Source organism: Centrocercus urophasianus, unplaced genomic scaffold (genome assembly GCF_019232065.1).
Source record: "Centrocercus urophasianus isolate 14NV4802_14NV808 unplaced genomic scaffold, USGS_Curo_1.0 seq_10, whole genome shotgun sequence".
Lineage (NCBI taxonomy): Eukaryota > Metazoa > Chordata > Aves > Galliformes > Phasianidae > Centrocercus > Centrocercus urophasianus.
The window spans coordinates 75,256,635-75,277,868 of NW_024884142.1; the positions used below are offsets into that span (position 1 = coordinate 75,256,635).

General features: G+C 39.0%; 1 protein-coding gene across 5 annotated transcripts in view; it reads left to right on the plus strand.

The window, feature by feature from the left end:
• DAAM2 (dishevelled associated activator of morphogenesis 2) overlaps positions 1-21,234 on the plus strand; it is a 189,922-nt gene that overhangs the window by 62,235 nt on the left and 106,453 nt on the right. For 4 of the 5 annotated variants that reach the window (XM_042830459.1, XM_042830450.1, XM_042830432.1 and 1 more), the window contains exon 2: positions 17,213-17,415. In XM_042830459.1, the coding sequence (XP_042686393.1) occupies positions 17,239-17,415 (177 nt within the window). In that variant the 5' untranslated portion in view covers positions 17,213-17,238. Of the gene's footprint in view, positions 1-5,359; positions 5,454-17,212; positions 17,416-21,234 lie in introns of all 5 variants that reach the window. The other variant, XM_042830440.1, reaches the window with a different exon arrangement.

The following is a 21,234-nucleotide window of genomic DNA, read 5'->3' on the forward strand; positions in this document are numbered from 1 at the left end:
GAGACTGTGAAGGCATGTGGAGGCATGAAGGTGAGCTTCTTCCTTCTGGAAAGCTGTCATGCTCAGCATTGTGGTCTCTAGCCAGGTTTCTGTAGAGACCGCCTCTAGTACATAAAATGTTACATGCTTGGTGAGCTACATGCTGCATAGCAGGAAATCATTCACATTCCTTATCTTCCACACAACAGGCTCAGGAATAATTGTGCCAAAAAGTTTGCTCCCAGGCCTCAAACAACAGGGCTTGACCTCTGGGGTTGGATTTTCTGGGTTTTACGTATAAAAACCAAATTCAGCTACTTTGTAAGCAAGGACAGATATTAGATGGTGGTGCTGTGGCTAAAATCCCATCCTTTTCCCACATAAATCAGTGGTCAAACATGCCCTAACTTCAGTGCAAGCAGATGAGGGGTGCAAAAGGAATTCTGCAAAGCCCTAAACTGGAGAATTAAAATCCAAACCCAAATATTCATTTTGGGTCATACAGAGGAAGAAAAACTTATTCCCAAGCACTGATTAATGAGACTGCAGACTAGCGTGCCTAGGGGTTATACTGGAGCATGCCAGTGCCTTAATAAGAGTCGCATCTTACCTCATACAAGAACCAGCAGATGTACGAGTCCATTGTATTTGTCATTATCTCTGTCTGTGTTAATGAAGGGATGTTATCTATGCTATGGATGGTACTAGAACTGAAAACAGCTGAACTTTTCTTTAAGGTTGTTTTTATTGGCATGGAATCCTCTGGGAAGTCAGTTTTAATGTTAATGACAGTATTGTAATAAGGCTTTGAGAAGTAACAATCCGTGCAGGCTCACCTTCTGCAGATTTGAGGAGTGTGTTTCTGACTAATTGACCTTCTGTCTTTGAATATTTGTGGTCAGTAAGCTTAAAATGAGATTGATTTCTGGGGAAATGTACTGGAGCTCTTCGTATCTCTTCAATACATGGATCTTTGTTCTATAGCTTGTTCTCTGTCATTTGTAGATGTTGGCTCGAGAGCATTTCTGTAGTATTCTCATATCATGCAACCAATCTAGATTTGTACCCAGATATAAGTCTTGAAAACATTTATGTCAAGCAGGAGCTTCACTGGTAGGGGGGATTTTGAGAAATTTGAGCTTTTGCATAAGAAAGATTAACTCTCGTCAGTGGTGCTTGTTGAATGGGCAGGAAGAAGGGAGCACAAAAAAAGGCACAGGGTAGTCCATTTGAGCACACAGAAGTACATTTTTATTTTATTTTTAACTAAGAAGTTGGTTGAAAGTGGCATAAGCTTATGCAGAATGTTTTTAGTTTCCCTCCTTGGAAATGCTCTGAAGTAATCTGGACATGATCACAGGCAAACTGCTATAAGTGACCGTGGCTAAGCAGGAATGTTGGAGTAGACAGCCTTGAGAAGGCCCTTCCTGCCTCTTCTATTCTGGGTTTCTGATATCCACTTAGCAGCATTTTAAGAACTGGATACCTGCTGAGTCCAGCCTCACCTTAAAAGCAGCAGCTTGTCACACTCAGCTTGTGAACCACATCTTAACACTTTCCCTTTTCTGAGCTCCACAAGGTGCTCCACAAGGTGCTCCACATGCTTCAAGAATGGATCTTGAATATTTTCGTCATGTGGCTTCTGGGCCAAAGAAATAGGATCATACTTTGAAAAGATCCTTGGTAGGGCATCTTGCCTCTAAATGCCCTCTAATCCCCTTTTCGAAACAAAACTACCTTCTCTTTTTCTTAAGGTAGTGGTCACTTACATTTTTTGTCTCTCTTTCTTTTGTTCCTCAGAACTCATTTATCAGCTTCTGAATGGAAGATTTGTCATATCTTGCCTCATCTCTAACACTTCCAAGAATTATTTATTGTGTCTCTTTACATTTTTCAGCTCTGTCTTGTTAATGCAGGGATTTGCTTGGGTGTTTTTGTTTTGTTTTGTTTTCTTTTTTTACTTTTACACAGTAATGTTTGCAAAGAAGATAAATTCTCTTTTTAAGTGTATGAAGTGCACTTTCTCTGGGAAAGTAGAATTGAAAAAAGGGCATAGCACAGTACAGGCCATGCAATACCAAGGGATGTATGTACCCACTGCTCTTTTTTCTGCTCTGATTTTTTTTTTTCTTCCCTTCCCTTTTTTTTTTTTTTTTTTTTTTTTTTTTTTTTCTTGTCTTTCTTCTTTTTTCTTCCCTGTTGTGAAGCAGGTGGTACAGAGGGCGAAGAAGAGGACTGAACATTTTAGTGGGACTTGTTTAAGGAAAGTTTTAGCACTATGACCTTAGTGAGACTGTGCATCAAAAATGCTGGAGAAAAGCCATAAAATAAAGTGGCATAAAATAAACGCACTGTACATGTTTTTCATTCTTACATTTCCAGCTACTTTGGTGTGTTTATCAAAACATCATGAGCTTTTCGGTTGGTCTAACGGTGGGAATGAGAACAGGGAATTATATATATCAGAACCATAGGAAAACTTTAAGTCCTCTGTCTTTAAATCTTCTCTCTAAATTAATTCCTTGGTCATAAGAAGACAGAAAAAAAGGTGCTGCTCTCAGTATTCTAAGAAAACAGGAGAAAAGGGATTCCATTAATAGATGCTTTTGAATGGGTTGTAAATCTTTTTACTTTCTGTAGACAGGACAGAGAAGTTGAAGTGCTATAGAGTATTTGCTACAATGACAGTAGAGTTTGAAAGAGGGTCTGAAATTTGGACTGAGGCAATTTTTATTATTTTCAGGTAGGGAAGTGGGAAGACTTGCATTAAAGATTTTTTTTTTTTTTCCTTTTTTTAAAATTTTTGTTTGGGGGGGGTGGGTTTTTTTTTTTTTTTTTTTTTTTTTTTTTTTTTTTGTGAGCCTGCAAACATTTACTGTGTGCCAACAGCTTGCACTGAAAACTAGGGATTTAGTGCCTATAGGAACTAAATAGTGAAAGAAGCTTCAAATTTTGTGTCATACTTAATAGCTTAACATTAAAATATATGTGGTACCAGCCAAATCTGGTGTTTTGGGGTTTTTGGTTTTTTTTTGGTTTTTTAATGCTCTTATTCAGAAGTTACTTGTGGAAGTTTAACTGACCAGAACAGGAGACTCATTGTGGATTAACTGTCTGACATGCCTTAAGCTGTGAATACATGTAGTGATTGATGCTGATTGAGCTTATGTGGCTGTTGAGCAGCTCCTGAGTTCCACTGTGCTGGCATTAGCTTACTTCCATAGGGTGTCTGACAAGTGGTGGACAGGTGAGTCATTGTGTTTGGTGAGTTTGGAAGCTAGTGAAGGGAAAGTGCAAACAGATGTAAGAAGAGAACACAAAATATTTGTTTAAAGCCAGCTAAGATGCGTGCATAACACTTTGGTATATTCCAACTCAAGCTCTTCAGTCAATGGGAAAAATGTCTGCATCTCAAGTCACTTTCCCCCTTGTTTTGTGTTACTTTTCTCTCCAGTGTGAGTGCTGCTTATCTACAGCTACCCTGTGACACACTTGAAAACTTCTTGGAGTGGGGGAGAGCAAACTGGACCTAGGTATTTGCTGATGGCGGGGATAAGAGTACAGGATGAAGAGGACTTAGGGTTGTTGCAATGCAGTTCATGATACACAACTCTGCACTATGGCAGTGCACATCCAGATAGTAGCTGCTAAAGATAGGGAGGGTCCCTTAAGGTCCAGAGGGAAAGGAATGCTTTGGCTTTCTGTGCAGCATGAGAGTATCTTCTGCTTAATGGTGTCAGAAGCAATGATGATTCTGCCCTATATTTCTGATTTGAGGTAACTTAGTTGAGTTTTTATAAGCAACATGAGAGGTGTTCCTGGGGAAAGATGGTTTAAGGGGGAGGGTGGAAGGGTAGCTGAAGCATAAAACTAATACTGACATATGGCATATGTTGCTTTTTTGATTTTGTGGTCAGACTTTCATGGAGTTAGGATTAAGGTTGGAAACTGAATCTCTTTTTGAATACGTTCAGCCTGGCAAGAGGTCTGTGCAACGCTAACCACATATATGAACACTCTTGCTCCAGTGTGAGGTACTACCTCAAGTTTAGATTTAGGTTTCTGCTTCACTGTGTTGCTCGCTTGTTGGAGTGAGGAGAAAGCCTTTCCAGCCTTTTATTGTCTGTTTTTTTAAAAAAATCTCAACTGTTAAAAGAAGGAGGTTTCTCTACTAACTCTGCTAGTGCTGTCAGATTTCCTTTTCTTTGTTAGCAACAGAAATTGCATGAATGAATGCAGTTAAGAAAGAGGTATCAGTACCAATCCTTACTGTAGTTTGTGTATGGCTTGGAATACTCTCCCCTGGAGTCAGGAACTGATTATTTGGATGCTGTACTTTGATTTTGCTAATGTCAGCTCAAAAGGCCTTTTCAGAACGTGAAATAAAAATATGTTTGGGACTTAAAAAAAAAAAAAAAAAAAAAAAAAAAATCTCAGATGCCTACCTGGCATGATTTCACTGAGGAAATTCACCGGAAATGAACTGAGTTCACTTGGGAGAGCTAGTGTCTTGTTTTATGAGGTTATGCTATTCCATCAGCATTAATAGGAGTCTGTTGCAGATTTGTAGAGGAAACTATACGGAGAATATATGCTCTTTACTCACTGGAGGAATTAAAGTTTCTTGCAGTCCCTATAACCCAATTTCAATAATTTGTATATCCTGAAATTGCTGCCTTGATAAGGCAAGCAAAATATTGATTATCCCTTCCAACATCTTTCTGAAGAGAAATATGAAATGCTCTTTCTCTCATTCCTTTTCTCACTTCTCTGAGTTTACCTGCAGAAATATTTTCTAGGATTCCCTAATCAAGGCCTTAAATAATTCGTTTTATGGAGTATGAGACACTTAATGCCTGATCAGATGGAGATCTTTTTTGGTGTTGCCTCAGCCTAGATATTTGAAGAACTGAGTACAAAGCCATGAATTAATTTTCTCTACAGAACCATTATCTGGTTGACTCACTGAAGTCATCTCCACACCAAGGTCCTTCCACAGCACACAAATAGCTATCATGCTCTCATAAAGCATGGGAGCCTTCTAACCAGAAAAAAAAGGGTGTCTCATCTTGTCCTTTGCATCATTTCCTATGATAAGTAGATTCACTTTGCTATTTAGTAACTCAATCTCAAACTTTGGTCCTTAGGGGTACTCCTTTCAGCTTTCAGAAATGCTTTTTTTGGTTCAGAGTGGCCAGCTGAAGGTTGCAAAGTGATCTCATTTCCAAGATTTTGTCAATGTTGGTTTCTCTTTATTAAATGAAAGTGACAAAATGCTTCTAAAGTGGGACCCAGTCCCAGTACTAGAGCTTAATTTATTTATTTATTTATTTATTTGTTTTCCACTTGGGCAATGTTATATTTCACCTTCTTTGAACAGAGGTCTCTGAACCGCTCTGAAAATCACCTAATTGGAGGGCACTTCCATTATGAGAAGCTTTCTGAACACATGTGACCTAGTGATCATCATGCAGGTATTTGATGATTGAGATCTGTTGCCCATGTAGTTACACTAATGCAATTCAAATGTAGTGGAGAAACTGTTACTGTAATAACATTCCATTAAAAGCTGGAAATGTATCTTGACATATTGATATGGGTATGAAATGTGCTTTGGAGATTAAGAAGAGTTAGTGCCGTTATTAGTAGGCCCCACTGGAGATGAATTGTTTCCTTATCATGCATGACCTCTTAAAAATGTAGAAAATTTTTGTGTGTGTTTAAAATCTCAGCATGAACAGGATATTCTAAGACCTCATGGACTCTCTCTACTGTCTAAAGAACTTTTTTTTCTTGGAAAAAAAAAGGATGTTCCTAAGAACTACTACCCATACTGACTCCTCTCTCTAGGCTTGCATTGCTTAATTGACTTGTTTAATTCTAGGGTTATCCCAGTGGAGCTTTTTTGTGATAAATAGCTGATAACAGTGTAAACCCAGTACTAAGAACATTCCCTGGGTAGTAGCCATGCTTCTTACAGGCTCCATTTGACTGATGATAGGGTATGGACAGAACAAGCACTAGGGAAAAGGTCACCCTGAAGAGTGTTTCAGTAGTATGGGCTCAATGTTTGCATTATGCATCTGCTAGTTTAACTTCTTTTTATAGATTTGGAGGTCAGGCTGCTTCTTTGTACAGTTTCTTTAGTTTTACGCATTGCCAAGCACCACTATAATGCACTGGACCCTTTGCTTGTAATATGCATGACTGTATGTATATATATATATATATTTTAAAAAAGCATAAAACATAGGGGTTCAGTAGCATTAATGTTATTGTCATAAAAAATCTACTGTTTCAACATCCAGCAGTTAAAATTTAGTGACAGACTAGCAGCTTGCATTCAAATTATTCAGTTGCATAGAAGATATTTCTGCTTGGATTTGCCATCCAGTCTACATATGCAGTTGGCCTTGCTTTTTTTTTCCTGACATTTTGCAGTTCTACTGATTATGCTATGAGGTAGATGCGAAGTGCCGTGTGATTAACCATCCTTCCTTGTTCAGAGTGTTTCTGTGTGAGGTTGAGACGGGGGAGTAGAATCAAATGCTGATGCTAGCTACATGCTATTGGAAAGGTTTTGTTACTGGTTGTTATTTCTTCTCCACAGCAAGTGAGAACTGGGGAAACAGCAATTTAATTTGTTCTTGCAGTGGAAGATATTTTTGCATAATACACATTTATCTTACATGTGTCCCTATGTGGTGAGGGAAGCCAGAGCCAAAATATGAATAAGTTGTAAGAGGCAATATTAGACTGTTTGCTGTCTTTATTTGTATGTATACAGTCCATAAGTTTAAGAAGTAAAATGCAAGAAAAATGACTGGTTTAAACAAGTTTTAAATATGTCTCCAAAGAATCAGACAAAACAAAATGCATTAGGTAATGATTTGGATAAAATTCTGTACAATCTATCAAATAAATCGGTGCTGTACAGAACTAGAGATAACAAGTAGTGATATTGGAATGTGTTCTGCGAAGTCATGCATTGCTGGATATAGTAATGTTTGCTGACCTAAGGGGATGAAGAAGATGTTTCTTTGCTAATACAGGGTAGAATTCTGTCCTGTTTGTATACAGTGAGCCTCCATTTCAAGTCATGTCAGAGAACATGTACTCCGATCAAGAGGCTGTTCAGAAGCAGGGTGTTTCTTTTTACTTTTTTTCCTAGCTGGGGAGCCAAGGGAATTTTATAATGCAGTCTGTTTTGTTACGGACTGTAATTGAATGTTTGTCAGTGAGATGCAAGGAGTTTTGTTACAGAAGTTGGAAGATACTGCCTTGTCTTTGGGCAACCTATTATCTTGCTATAGATACTTAGAGGTCCAGAGATGAATACCCAAACACCTGCTACATGGAGATTCTCTGTAGTCATAAAGCAAATTATTTTCCCAGTTAGATCAGTTAGAATTCTAGGAAGTCTTCCCTAGTTCTACTTTAGTACTTAAACTCTTTCTAATCACGAACAGTGAAAGAATGGAGTTGTTAGTGACTGTTATGGTGTGCGCAGTCCATCATGTACCTTATGCTCCAGACCACATGGTCTGAGGATGTGCATCACTGTAGAGAAGATCAGCACATTCAGGGTAGTTCCACCTATTCCCCTCCACCTCTCCTTTTACTGCATTCTTTGTAACTTGCTATTGGCCAAAACCACGTGTTGATTATACAAGTAAGGTGACTGGCTTTAGATAGCAGTTTCTTTTCAGACCCTCAAAATCACTACCTATGTAATTCAGATCTCTAGCTCTATGTAATTTGATCTAAATGTAGATACGAACTTTTTCACCCTAACATCATAAAACACCAGCCCAGAAACCTAAAGCAGCAGGTCACAGCTCTGAAACCAGCTTTCATTGTTAGTGTACACTCTCTTTTTATAAATATAACAGCAGCCAGAAAATATATTTTATCTGGATACCACTTAAAAATACACACAGAAAACATCTCCAAATCCTTGAGCAGAGTTCTTTCCAAATATCCATTCTTCATGGAGACACGTTAGGTTAAAAGTTCAACAATTTCACCAAGCTGCTGGATTAAAGTCTAAAACTACTTGCGTAATGTTGAGGTTTCAGGGCATTGAACCCAGATTATCCCTTGTCAGAATGTTGAATAAAAATAAAAATGCTGAAATAAAATACTTTATGTGACCTTTCCTTAATTTCATTTTCAAGGGTGAATTTATTGTTGGTGCCAAATTGACAGCCCTGGAATCTGAGTAGCTTAAAAAACAGGTATATAAGTGACACTTTGATTCTGTCTGTGCTTTGACCTAGAGAAAGCATCTCTAAAATGGAGAGAGCATTAAAATCTCAAGACTTGCTCCCATTGTGATGCATCTACTGACTGTCTCTTTCCTTTAATGAATCACTAAAGGAACTTTTCACCTACCGTCACAATCAGTTGCTTTTCAGTATAGGGAACTGATCTGAGAGCCACCATCATTAATTGTATGTTTGCAGTGACAAACAGAAATGCACTGTACTTTGTAGGAAAGCAACTGATCTGGAAGCTGTCTTTTGCAGGTGGTAATGCTAAACAGCAGTTTTAAAGAGATTCTGCACCACCTAGGAAAAACATGTGAAAGTCCATGTGTTGTCTATGTCAGATTTCTCCCATTATACCTGGTTGCTCTAGTCAAGCAAGAAAACTTGAGAAAAAATTCACCAGTGCAAAATAATGGATTTGCCTGGCAATAGTGAAGAATGCACTTGTACACCTACATCTGTGGCTGGCTGTCAGTGGTTATAATCAAGGCATATTTCCAGTCAAGTCAAGCTTTGATGTCCTGCACTGGCCCTGAACCCAGTGTTAGAATGGAAATCAATTTTTGTACTCTGTGATGACATCGGACCAAAGATGAAACATTCTTCTGCTAATTGTCTGAAAAGAAAACAACATTTTACATGGAAATGAGCTGGAGTTTGGGAAGATGTAATTGGACCTTTACCATTTGTTTGTTTTTCTTGGAGCAAACTGGCAGTTCTTACAAATTATTTCTCTCTCAACAGAGGCACTCTAATATCCTCAGCTGCTTATTTTGTCTGGAAAATTCAGGCACCCAGGATAATGATGACAACAACAGCAACATTTTGACTCCCAAATCCCCTGGCAAAATGGTTACATCATGTCTGGAAATAATTGGACAGTGACAGAATGGAAAAATTACAATGGCTGAAACAAGACAGGGACACTCTTGCTAATGGGGTTTTGTGTGTTCTTTCTTCTGAAGGTGGTGGAACATAATGCTGCAGGGAAATTCTGAACTGATAATCTTGTGACTTAAATCCCAATCTTCCCAATAGAAATACTGCAGAGATTTCCAGTTCTTAAATCAAATGTTCATGCTAATCTACCCTAGTAGTATTTCTGGTCTTTTGGAATAGAGGAATGAGTAGGACAGTTTATTCTCCAGATCAATCTATCCTTGAAGTGATCAAAAACTTGACCTTGAGGTCAAGTTTTCTGAGATCTGGTCTTATGGATAGAACTGGAAGCCATTACTGATTAGGGCCAGTCTCAGACCAATGACATTAAAAGCATTTGATTTTATAAGATCTGAAAAAGACACAAAAGTTCATTTTACTCTAGAGAAGATTAGCCTTCTGTCTTGGAACTGAAGGAGCAGTGCTGGTTCTGGCCATCAGTGGATATGTCTGCTTGCCTGTGGTCACCACAGTATATTTCACTTTCAGTCTATTAATTTATTATTTCAAATATTCTGTATCTTGCATTCCATTTTCTAGGGTATTGGTCCCTTGCCTCTTCTTGCAATTGCATCACTGTTGTACTCAGCACCACAGGAGGGTGAGAGAAGCTGAGGAAAGTGCTTCAGATTGTAGACTTATCTTGAAATTTATGGCCTTAATATTATGTGTATTCTGTGGAAGTTCTGAAAACAAACTTTTTAGCACCTGCACACTATGAAACACTATAATTCTGCTTGGCACTGTACAATAACTGAGAGGAGTTTTGCTGTTTGAAGTGAATGAAATAGATACAAGAAGTCATTCCAAGTCATGAAAGTTGTCATGAAAGAAGGTAAGGGTATTGCAATTGAAATGGTGGAAAAAATGGAAAAAAAACCAACAAGGCTGACAGTCAGGAAAATTGGTCTTGTTAATAGTCCAGGCTTTGTTTTAAGAGAGAAGGAAGTGGAGGTATCTGCTCCTGAAACTGTAATACTGCACTGCTTAAAGTTTTGGAAATAATAACAGAGAAGAGACAAGGAAAGAAAGACTGGCTCTAGAGTGATGCATTCAAACCAGAAAGGTTGTCTGTATGTTGGATTATGCAGTACTATTGGATCCACCACCTGAAAATAGCAGAAAGGTTCATACAGGAAGAGTGAGGAACTCAGGCTTCCCTAAAAATGGAATTGATAAATTAGGATGGGAACCTGTGATATAATAAGCAGTAAATAAAACGTATTTCTGCCTCCAGAGTTCTGTACAACCAGGCATTGCTGCCTCTCAATCAAATTTCTTGTACACTTAGACACAGAGATGATGAAGAGTAAATACATACTGCATAAACACTTAAGTTGTTGATTTTAATCTTTTGGTCTGCAGCTTAGAGTGCAGTGGAGTCACATCACCATTCTCAAATGCTACAGATGTATGGATTTACTTGCATCCAAAATTAGATGCAAAATTTTAGTTAGGACTCATGATATGTAAGGGAATAGGTTGGTTTTGACCCTTGAAAATGTCATGTAGAGTCAAACATAAGATAAACTAGTAAACTTGTGAAAGCAATTTCTCATTGGGGAAAAGAAGGAATGGATTTTTCAGTCACCTCAATCAGGTATAGAGAATTACTGATCTGTACTTGATTAAATGATGGAAAAAATGTTTTAACATATAAAAATGATATCTAGCTGAATTTATGATATTTACTAATTACTTCATTTCTGTCATTGTTTTGGGTTTTGAATCTTGATTTGACCATATTCTTTTAAAACTGCCTTTATGTGAAGGCAGATAAATGGTTTGGGAGGAACATGAAGAACCTGCTGGTGTTTTTTATTGTTGTTTGTTTCATCCTGCCCCATTTCCAAAAGACCACAGAGGGAGACTCAAACTAATCTTTTAGATAGGAAAGAGAGTTCTTTGTAGCTTCTTTTTGTGTTAGTCAGGTAGAGGTGAAATGTAAAGCACTGTTGGATTTGTGGTCATAAGCAGATCATTGGTCATACAGCGCATCCTGAACATCTTTAAGAACTGAAAAATAAACAGATTTTAGACAGGCAATTTTAGATATTACACTAAGTAGATTTACAGATATAGTTACACCTGACAGTCTTCAAATAGTACTTAATTTTTCTTCCACGTGCAGCGGGATATTTTGAAATTCTCATCTACCTCAGTTTTGATGGGATATTTTTTTTTTGTGGCAGAAAAATGGAGAGCAACAGCCTGGGGGCTTGTACCATGAGACAGCCTGACAAGTGGGTGAAACTGAGTGGAGTAGAATGCCTGGGTTGGCTTGCAAAGTTCTTATTCCACCTTGACATTCCACCTTGTTTTAAAGTGTTTTCTTAGGGGGAGATCTATGAACTGGCTTCAGAACAGCAAGTGGCAAGCCGTGCTTTCCCATCTGAAGGAAACCTTGAGAAAAGGCTGAGCCTCTCAAGGACTGTGCTCCTGGCCATTGCTACACAAAGTATTTCTTCCTTTCTAGCTTTTTCTTTCCTGTGATTAATTGATTTATTTTGCCTGGGTCTGATTCCTTCCTATTCGATGCAGTATGCAAGTGGTGCTTCTCTGGAAGGACTATCCTCCTTCCCAAAAGAATGGCTCTAACTTGGTGGATTTTAAGTAGTTAATTATTTTGTTGCTGTCTTGTGTCCTAGAAGCCAGGCAGCTCCATGCTTCATTGAGAAAAGCTAATGAGCTGAGTGGCTACTGCAGATGGAGCAAGTGGGTTGCTTGCACACACTTCCCTCCACTGCTCCCCAGTGCTGCAGTTGCCTTATATTACACATGACATCTGTCACATTGCATGTGACAGGCATGACAATTTATATGGACAATTCCCATGGTAGTTGAAACATGCCATGAAGCTCATTAGTTTTGCCATCAGTATACCATAGAAGCAATGTGTTCCAGGGAACTGACTAGAGGATTAGGAGAGCAGAACTCTTCAGCTTTGTCCAGTGTGTTCATTTTGATGAGTTTGAGCATGATGCTTATTTTCTTGGTTTCATCATCCAGTAAGTGAAGATGAGAGTAGCTATTATAATACCACAAAGTTCTGATGGTTTATTAAACAGTTGAGTAATGTAGAAATTTAATTTGGATTTGGAGTGTTGGTGTTGATTTCTGTTCCAAGTTCAGATTCAGGTTTCTTTCTGCTGCATAAAATCGTGGAATGATTTGGGTTGGAAGGGACCTTTAAGATCATCTAGTTCCAAGCCCCTGCAATAGGCCGGGACACTTCCCACTAGACCAGATTGCTCCAAGCCCCACCCAACCTGGCTTTGAATGCCTCCAGGGAGGTGGCATCCACAACTCACTGGGCAAACTGTTCCCATGTCTCACCACTTTCACAGTAAAGAATTTCTTCCTAGTATCTAGTCTAAATCTATGCTGTTTCAGTTTCAAGCTATTTCTCCTTGTCCTGTTGCTTCATGCCCTTATAAACAGTTCCTCCTCAGCATTCCTGTAGGCCCTCTTCAGGTACTGAAAGGATGCTGTGAGGTCCGCTCAGAGTCTTCTCCTGTCTGAACAGCCCCAAATCTTTCAGGCTGTCCTCATAGGGGAAGTACTCCAGCCCTCTTATTATCTTTGTGACCCTCCTCTGGTCTGCTTTAACAACTGCATGTCCTTCTTGTGTTGGGAGCTCAAGACCTGGATGCGGTACTCCAAGCAGAATAGAGGGGTAGAATTGCCTCCCTCAGTCTGCTGGTGACGCTTCTCTTGATGCAACCCAGGATACAGTTGGCCTTTTGGGTTGCAAGCACAAATTGCTCACTCATCTTGAGCCTTTCATCAATCGACACTTGCAAATCCTTCTCCTGAGGGCTGTTCTCAAGCCATTTTCTGCTCGACCTGTATTTGTGTTTGGAATTGCCCCAACCCAGATACAGGACCTTGTTGAACTTCATGAGGTTGGCATGGGCCCACCTCTCGAACCTCTCCAGGTCTCTCTGGATGACATCCCTTCCCTCTAGCGTGTCAACTGCGCCACTCAGCTTGGTGTTGTCTGCAAACCTGTGGAGGGCGCACTCGATTTCTCTGTCCATGTCACCTACAAAAATGATAAATAACAGTGGTTCCAGCACTGATCTCTGAGGAATGCCCCTCGTCATCTGTCTGCACTTGGACACTGAGCTGTTGACCGCAGCTCTCTGAGCTCAATCATCTAGACAATTACTTATCCAGCAAGTGTTCCACTCATCAAATCCATTTTTCTCTAATTTGGTAACCAGGATGTTGTGTGGGAGTGTCAAACGCTTTGAAAGTCCAGGTAGATGACGACAGTTACTCTTCATTTATCCACTGACACTGTAACTCCATTGTAAAAGGCACTAAGTTTGTCAGGCATGGTCTGCCTTTAATGAAGCAATGTCATTTATCAAAAATTATATCTCATCTTTGTTTTCTATGTGACATTGCATCAAATTTATACATTTCACCCTAGTGTGGAGAGAGATACAGACCTACTGGGGAAACAGAAGTGATTGGGCTTTTTTTTTCTTTTTTTCTTTTTTTTTTTTTCTACTTTCTTCTCTGATCTGTTAGAATAAAACAGTGGGGACAGTGATTCTGCAGCATATATGCAGTCTAGTGCTTTCCACCTAGATGTGAGCTTGGCCTGCCCATTTACTGACATTTTTTATCTGTTGATCTGGAAGAGGCTAATCAGTGGTTTCCATTACTGTTGTAAACTGGTTTTGCAGACTTTATGTGTTTAGTTAACACACAGAGTTTTCTTTCTTTCTTCTGTTTTCCCAAAAATGGTGAATACGAAAGTCATGTTTTTATATTTCAGTTGTAGTTGTGCCCTTCTCTGTGGAGAAGAATGGAGAACAAAGTGTTCTAAAAGTTATGATAATCAGCTTTCCTGCACAGGAGAAATACTGGCAGATCAGTCGTTCCTTTTTGAACATTGCCTGTTCAGGATATTTTTTGCACGGAAAATGTAATTTTTGAAAGAAAATGAAGAAAGGAATGAGACTGAAAAAAACAATTCAGAACCTGCAATTGAAAGAGGACCCTTTCGTGCAGTCAGCAGAGATCCCATCCCATGTGGCTAACCCTTCAGATAAGACTTGAAAAAATTGCATTAGCGTAATTATGTTTGGTCACTGGGCCAAGTGATTTAGAAATGAAGATGCACACCCTGTCAGAGGAAGAAGACGTTATAATTAGACCTTGGGCAAAGCTCCAGGCTGTGACTCCTGACCTGAGTTGAACCACATGTAAGGCTGGGAAGCAGGAGGGGGCTCACTGTGAGGCAAGAATGGGCTGTTGAAATGACAGCAAGTTCTTTGTGTTGTCTAAAAGGGTAAGACAGTGCAACCGAGAAGAGCTCTGGGAGAGAGTTGTTGTGTTTAATGGTGGGATTCCTTCCAGAGAGAGATTTCCCACTGATTCTCACAGGAGGTGTTTAAAAATATATAATTACACATATTTGTGTCATTTTTGCAATTGCCTTATTTATAAAAAGTTGAATGCTAATAGATCTTTCTGTAGGAAAAGAAAAATACAAAAACTACTGTTAGTTTTGAGTTTAAAGAATAATTTCTAAAATAGCTTGGTTATCAGTTACTACTCTGAGAAATTGGAGGTGTTTTGTTTCTGTTGCTTTTCCCTTCTTATTCTTCTTCTTTTTCATTTTATTTTATTTTATTTTATTTTATTTTGGATGCAAGTTTTCTTTCTCCAGATTTGATTCTTGAAAAAGATAAGATGAAAAAAAGAGGAAAAGAATTGTTTGGAGGCTATTCGAAAATGGTAATTTTCTTCAAAACTATGTTCACAAATAAAAATCAAGAAGATGTAGTTAGTTCTTAAATAGCATGAACAGTAAGTAGCATAATTATTTCTTAATGTTAAATAGCATAACCAATTACTTAAGCAAATGTTTTTCAGCATTTTGTGATTGGTGGGGTTAATCTTGAGGAAGACAGTCCTCCCACCTAGAAATATATATTCAGTCATTCATTTCTTAAATGATTCAATTCTGAAGGAGCTATGCTAGATTCCTTTCTTGCTGTTCTCAATTCTTTGTATTTCAAATTCTTCTAGATACCTAGCCTATACAGAACTGTATGTTGTACAGATAGGCCGTATTACACCTGTGTCAGCATGAATTTCCTGCATGCCTTAGAAATGGACCTGGAAAATGCCAGTGTTGGAGTACAATGGAGAAGGCCAACTTCTTCTGAGTTTCTTTTGTGAAATCTTTTAAGAACTCACTCTCTTAAATCTGTTCCTTTGAGAGGAAATGGAGGATATATACAATATTATGCTAGAACTGGGGACACTTTGCTTTTTCTCAGTCTGTTATTATCAAAAATGAGATTCCAGATTTATCTGGCATTTGGCGTCTCCTAGTGAGAATCCAGTGATTTAATGGATGTGCTTTTGAAGCTGGTATGAATGATGCTGTCCTGTTGAGTTCTGGTGAGACACACTACCCATTTCAAACCTGATGTGGAGAGCAAAGGAAAGTGCAGGCTGGGGAACAGTGCCTGATACCATCTAATGCAGATTTCAGCTGCATGATAGTGTGTAAAAGAAGGCACTAAATGAGTTAGTTTCAGCACTGAGTAGGGCATGTGTGTTGTGCCCAGTCCATAGGGCCACAACGATGAAGGTTTGAGTGGTTTGGGATTATTTTTTGTTTGCTTGTGGTTTTTTTTGTTTTGTTTGTTTTGTTTTGTTTTGTTTTTCTTAAGCAAGCATGCTCAGATTTCTTCAAGTTTTTCTTGGAGAACTTCTGGCTGAATTCAGTATGTTAAGTCCCACTATGCAACTGCTGACCTAAAGGTGCTTTTCCTAACACAGCCACTTAGTCTCTGTGAGAGCTCAAAGCAGCCTTGTTCTTGCAAGCAAACAGGCCAAAGCTTTGTGGGGCAGGTTAGGGCAGCAACTGCTCTGATGATAAAGCACAGCTGTGTTGCTGCTGCTACAGCATCCAGCATCCTGTGGTTTGGTTCACCTGCCACCTTCCTCATTTCCCTGCTTAGTGCCCAGGGAGCTGGACTTTGCAAAAGCCTTTAATTATTTACTCTCTAAGGATAAAGCTTATTCTGCAGATTAAGTGCGAAAGTGAAGTCCTTAAAAAATACAACACAAATAAGCCCCTGAGCTGTCAAACAACAAGTCCCTTAAAAGGGCAAAATATGCAGCTCTCTATGGACTGCACAGATCCCTCCTTTCAAACTGCTGGCAGGAGGCTTCCTGTTTGGATGGGTTGCTCACAAACGGTGTTGTGTGGTGAAATCAGTCACTTTCCAACTCCTCCTTCAAGCCTCCTTTTGCTTCCCTTTACGCTCCTGATACCAAAGCCCCTCAAGCCTGGGTCCTGTCAAGATTGGATCTGGCAGCTCAAATGTAAATCTGAAAGCATGCACTAGCACTGTACAGTTTCTCCACTGGATACATAAAGCAGCCCAAGCTAGTTGCATGTGCTTGAAAATGTGATAAACGGAATGGTCCTGCTGCAATAGTCCTGGCCATAAAGGGATAAGTGAATGTTTGGCTGTCTGCCTCCAGAGTGCTGAAAAAAAAGCAGGTTTTTTTGTTGTTGTGTTATTGTTGCATTTGGCTTTTTTTTTTTTTTTTTTTCCCCCTTAGTCAAATGACATATCTTTGAAGGATTCTTCTATATCTTCTGGGTAAATAAATACTCTAGTGTTACTTTGGTTCCTCTGCTGTGGTAGTGAGGAAAAGGCCAAAATGGGCATTCAGCATTGGCTGCTGATCATTACTAATATAACTGCTAATATTACTAATCTAATTGCTAGAAAGTCACACACTGAGTTTGTAAAACTTGTTCACAAGATATAGAAGAAGTTAGTTCTATGTTGCCATTTAAGAATGTTATAGCTTGGCTACCTTGTCTGGTTGGAATGCATATTTTGCTCTTTGTATCTCAAATCCTTCTCTTCTCATTCTGCTGCTACACTGGTGATGACCACTGTAACTGCAAAGGGCTGTACGTATCCAATGGAATCTTGCTTATCTTTTTTTTCCCCCTTGTTTTCTTCTTCCTGCAGAACATGATCAGAAGATAGCATCATACATGATGATCATGGCCCCCAGGAAGAGGAATCGTCATGCGCTGGGATTTCTTTGTTGCTTTGGGGGTAGTGACCTCCCTGAAATCAATCTCAAGGACAACAATCCTCTCCAATTCCTCGAGTTTACTGTCCCAATACCACCAACAGAGGAGCTCAATGCCAGGTTCTCTGAACTTGTGGTAAGTTTCTGCTGGCAAATTGATATATTTTAGAGGGTGGATGAACTCCTCTGTTGAAAGGAGTAAAAGAACTTAATAAGAATGGGAGGAAAAAAATGAGATTAAAAGGTTTTTGCTTGTTTTAGCATGTTTTCACAGTGCTGTATCAATGAAAATGACTATATAATTTGGGTATGCAGTTAGAGGTGAAGGTATGGATAACTATAGTAAGTAAAATATGGACTGGTATATTTTCATAACAATGGTCTGACTACCTAATATGGGATCCTATTTCAAATTGTGGTCAAAAGCACATCCTAGGAAAGAACATAAGCTGCAGCTGTAAAGTGGCCCTTTCCAGAATACTCTGCCACTCTAACAATTTGCACCTTAAGGATTTCCCTATGAAGAGACTTGTTTGATTATGCTGCTGGGCTTTTGCTTACTGAGAAGGGTATCAAGCTCTTTGAGGAGTTTGAGAGTTTGTGGTGACATCTAGGGTGTTTTCAGGTTTTTGCTTTATGCCTGGTAAGTATCTCTTTTCAAAGTCCTTGTGGCAAAATAGCTTGCAGCTGTCCTGTGGAAGTCTATTAACAGCAAGATTTATAATGTTTTTGGTGCAACACTTAATGACAAGTCTACATGACAATCTGCAAAAAAATTTTGGCCCTAGAATTTTGTGAGTTATTAGTCTGTGCTATAACTTAGTAAATGTGCTGACAGCCTGTAACTGGCATATGTATTTCAAACAAATGAAGCCATTGAAATAAAAATGGATCAAATTCTTATTCCTGTATTTAATGATAGTTCCCTACTCATCGTTACGTGAGAAGTGAGCTGAGAGAGAAAAGTGCTGCTTTTCAGAAGTTGATCATATATACCACATTTTATAAAGCACTCAGATAGGATGATGATACGTGCCCATAGGAGGAGTTCCTGTGTAGGCAGGTAATGTTAGATTAGTAAAGGCTTTAGGAGTGGTAGAACCCAAAAAAGAAATTGGTCTGGCAGAATGCAGAATTTGCCCAGTGGGGATGGTTTGCCTACAAATCCAGATTAACGCACGTTCCATGAGACACTAAAATAAAACAGGCTACATTTGTATTGACAGCTGAGATGAGATTTTAATTGGATTAGAAAGATTCAGTCTGTAAATGGGCCAGTATAAGTCAGCGACCTGGAAGTGCCTGTGAGGGCTCTGTGCTGCATACCAGCCTCCCCACTGCTTATCCGTCAGGGTCTAGTCTGGTGCATTTGTACTATATAAAAAACAGATTTAAGTGTAAAGCCTTTTGACCCAAATCCCCAAGTGAAATGATGACACCAACATCATCTGAGATCTGCAGTGAGAAAAGCATTTGCGTTAGCTCCCTGAAGCAGGCCCAGAGGATATATCCTCATCTTGCCATCTGGTCTACGAAGGGTATAATGAAACATATTGGTCTGTTTGAATGAATTTTTAAAAGCCCTATTTTCCCCTTGTTGCAGTTAAAATCTGGGACATTGTCCTATATAGGAGCTAATGACAAGAAGAGCTAAGCCTAGCTGTGCTGGATAAACCTCTCTTGTGATGACTTTTCCAGTCTAGTAAATATTCACTATGATTGCCCTTGCCTTTTGGAGAAAAAAATGAGATTTTGTGGGTCTTTTCTTGCTCATGCAATCTTTATACTAACATCATAATAATAAAGTTGGAATTGTCCATTTTGCAAAAGGAGAAGACTGAGGAATTGAGAATGTATTGAGATCCTTTAGTTATGACGGGACCACAAACTCCTCTAGAACTTGCAGACTTGCTTGTGTAGACACCAGGCTGAGGTATGCACACCTGTGTATGCTGCTCTGTTTGCTGGGTACTGTGTGGTGACAGTTACTTAACTGGACTCTGACCAAGACAGTGGTTGTCAAATGACAAGATGGTGCTGATCTCAGCTGAAACGTCTCCTCTCATTGCTGCTTTACCAGAAAAAGAGTTCTAGGATAGATCTCATAGACATTGAGGATAGATCTAGGATAGACGTTTGTTTTGCTATACAAGTCTAGATGCATGAGAAACAAAGCAAACAACTGCTTGTGACTCCAAGCTTTGCTCCTCAAAGGGCCATTTTCAGCTTCCAACAAAAAGGGAAAAACAGACGGCCTGAGAATCGCTGCTTCAATGAACAGGTCAGGAAGCTCTACACAGTAGGATGATTGTGTAGAATGGTCTTATGCCTGTCTCATAAATTATAGAACTGGCCCTTCTTTACTGTCAAGGTTGTTACAGTCAGCATTGCTTCTCCTTTTTCCCTCAGTCTCTCTTCTCAGCTGGCACTATGTACATTACCATGTAGTAAAGTGTTGTTTCTGCAGTTGGTGGTCTATTCAGCAAGTGCCAAGCTGGTTTTGTGCCTGCTGGCAAAAATGGTTGGGCTAAGCACATGTGTTTTTCCTTGCACAGATTTATTGACTGAACAGGAACTGTGGAATAATCTAAAAGAATTACTGTAAAGTAAAGAGATTTTTTTTTTTTTTTTTTTTTTTTTTTTTAATGAAACAGTTTCTCCAAGTTCTCCTTCAAATTTCTTAATGATGGTGTATTCTTGCCCCAGCAGATTCCTTTTATTCAGTATTACGAGTCCTGGACTCTTCTTGATTAGGGTAGTGAGCAGAATGACAGTAAATATTCTGCCATTTACATCTCTTTTAAACAACCAAGTGGATCCTAAAAGTGGACTCAGACCTGGCCAAGAGGGCACCTTAAATGCTAAAAGTTCAGGGAAAGCAAAAAAAAAAATATAAGTAATGCTAGCACAGAGGAAAGGGCAGTGTAATGAGCTTGTGCTTTTGTTGTGTCTCTTTATTTTGTTAGTATCTCTGTTGAGATGGTCATGGTGGTTGAGAAGGTAGAGTTGAACACTATTTTAGGAAGGAAGGTCTTAAAGGAAAAAGCAGAGTTGTTGTTTTAAGCTGCTCTTTGCAAAGTTGATCATATTATGCATGCTGCAGTCTGCAAATTTGAATGATAATATTCTTATCTGAGTTACTGATGCCACATTAGATTCTTTCATTGGGAAAGATTTGAGAAATATTTGCATTTATCCCCTCTTAGTCATTGGAGCGTTCTGGTATTAAGTTTAAGTATGATGTTGTCTGGATTCTCCTGTCATGATTGGTTTCTCTTACGCTGCCTTTAAACTTGGGTTGTTTTTGTGGTTGTTTGTTTGTTCGTTTGTTGTTGGTTTTGTGTTTTTTTTTTTTTTCAAAGCCCCTAAATAAGAGGCTCTTTTGCTTAATAGATTCATAAGAGAGTGAAAGCAGTTGTTTACTCTTCTCTGAGCACAATAGGCTATTGCATACCCAATATCTTTACTAATCATCTCAGGACAGAGAGAAAAGAATTGATGGGGTGAAGAGTGAGTACAAGTTTTCGATAGAGTTGATGAAGTGACCAGTAACAGAAGTTTTGAGAAAGCTCTGTTCTGTGTTCACTCTGATCTCTGTCCACGTCTGTTCCTTCTTTGCCTTCACAGAGAGTAAAACTTTGTGATTGTAGTCCTTCTACCCAGGAAAGAGAAATTTGAGGGGAAAAGGGAGTTCTACTTTGAAAAAGATTAAGGAGCAGCAGGGAATTATCTGAGAATTTAACTTACTTTGTCAAAGAAAATGAAACAGTTTCTGAGCAAGGCATCCGTGTGGCACACTATGAAGCACATTTTCATGAAGCCACAGGGAGATGGGATCAGACTGTAAATAATTGTAGTAGCAATTCCCATTGCATACAGCTGTCTTGAAAGTAGCAACTTTGCTTCATGCTTAGCTCTCCCTGGCAGGCCATTTAATGTAATGGATACACCATAC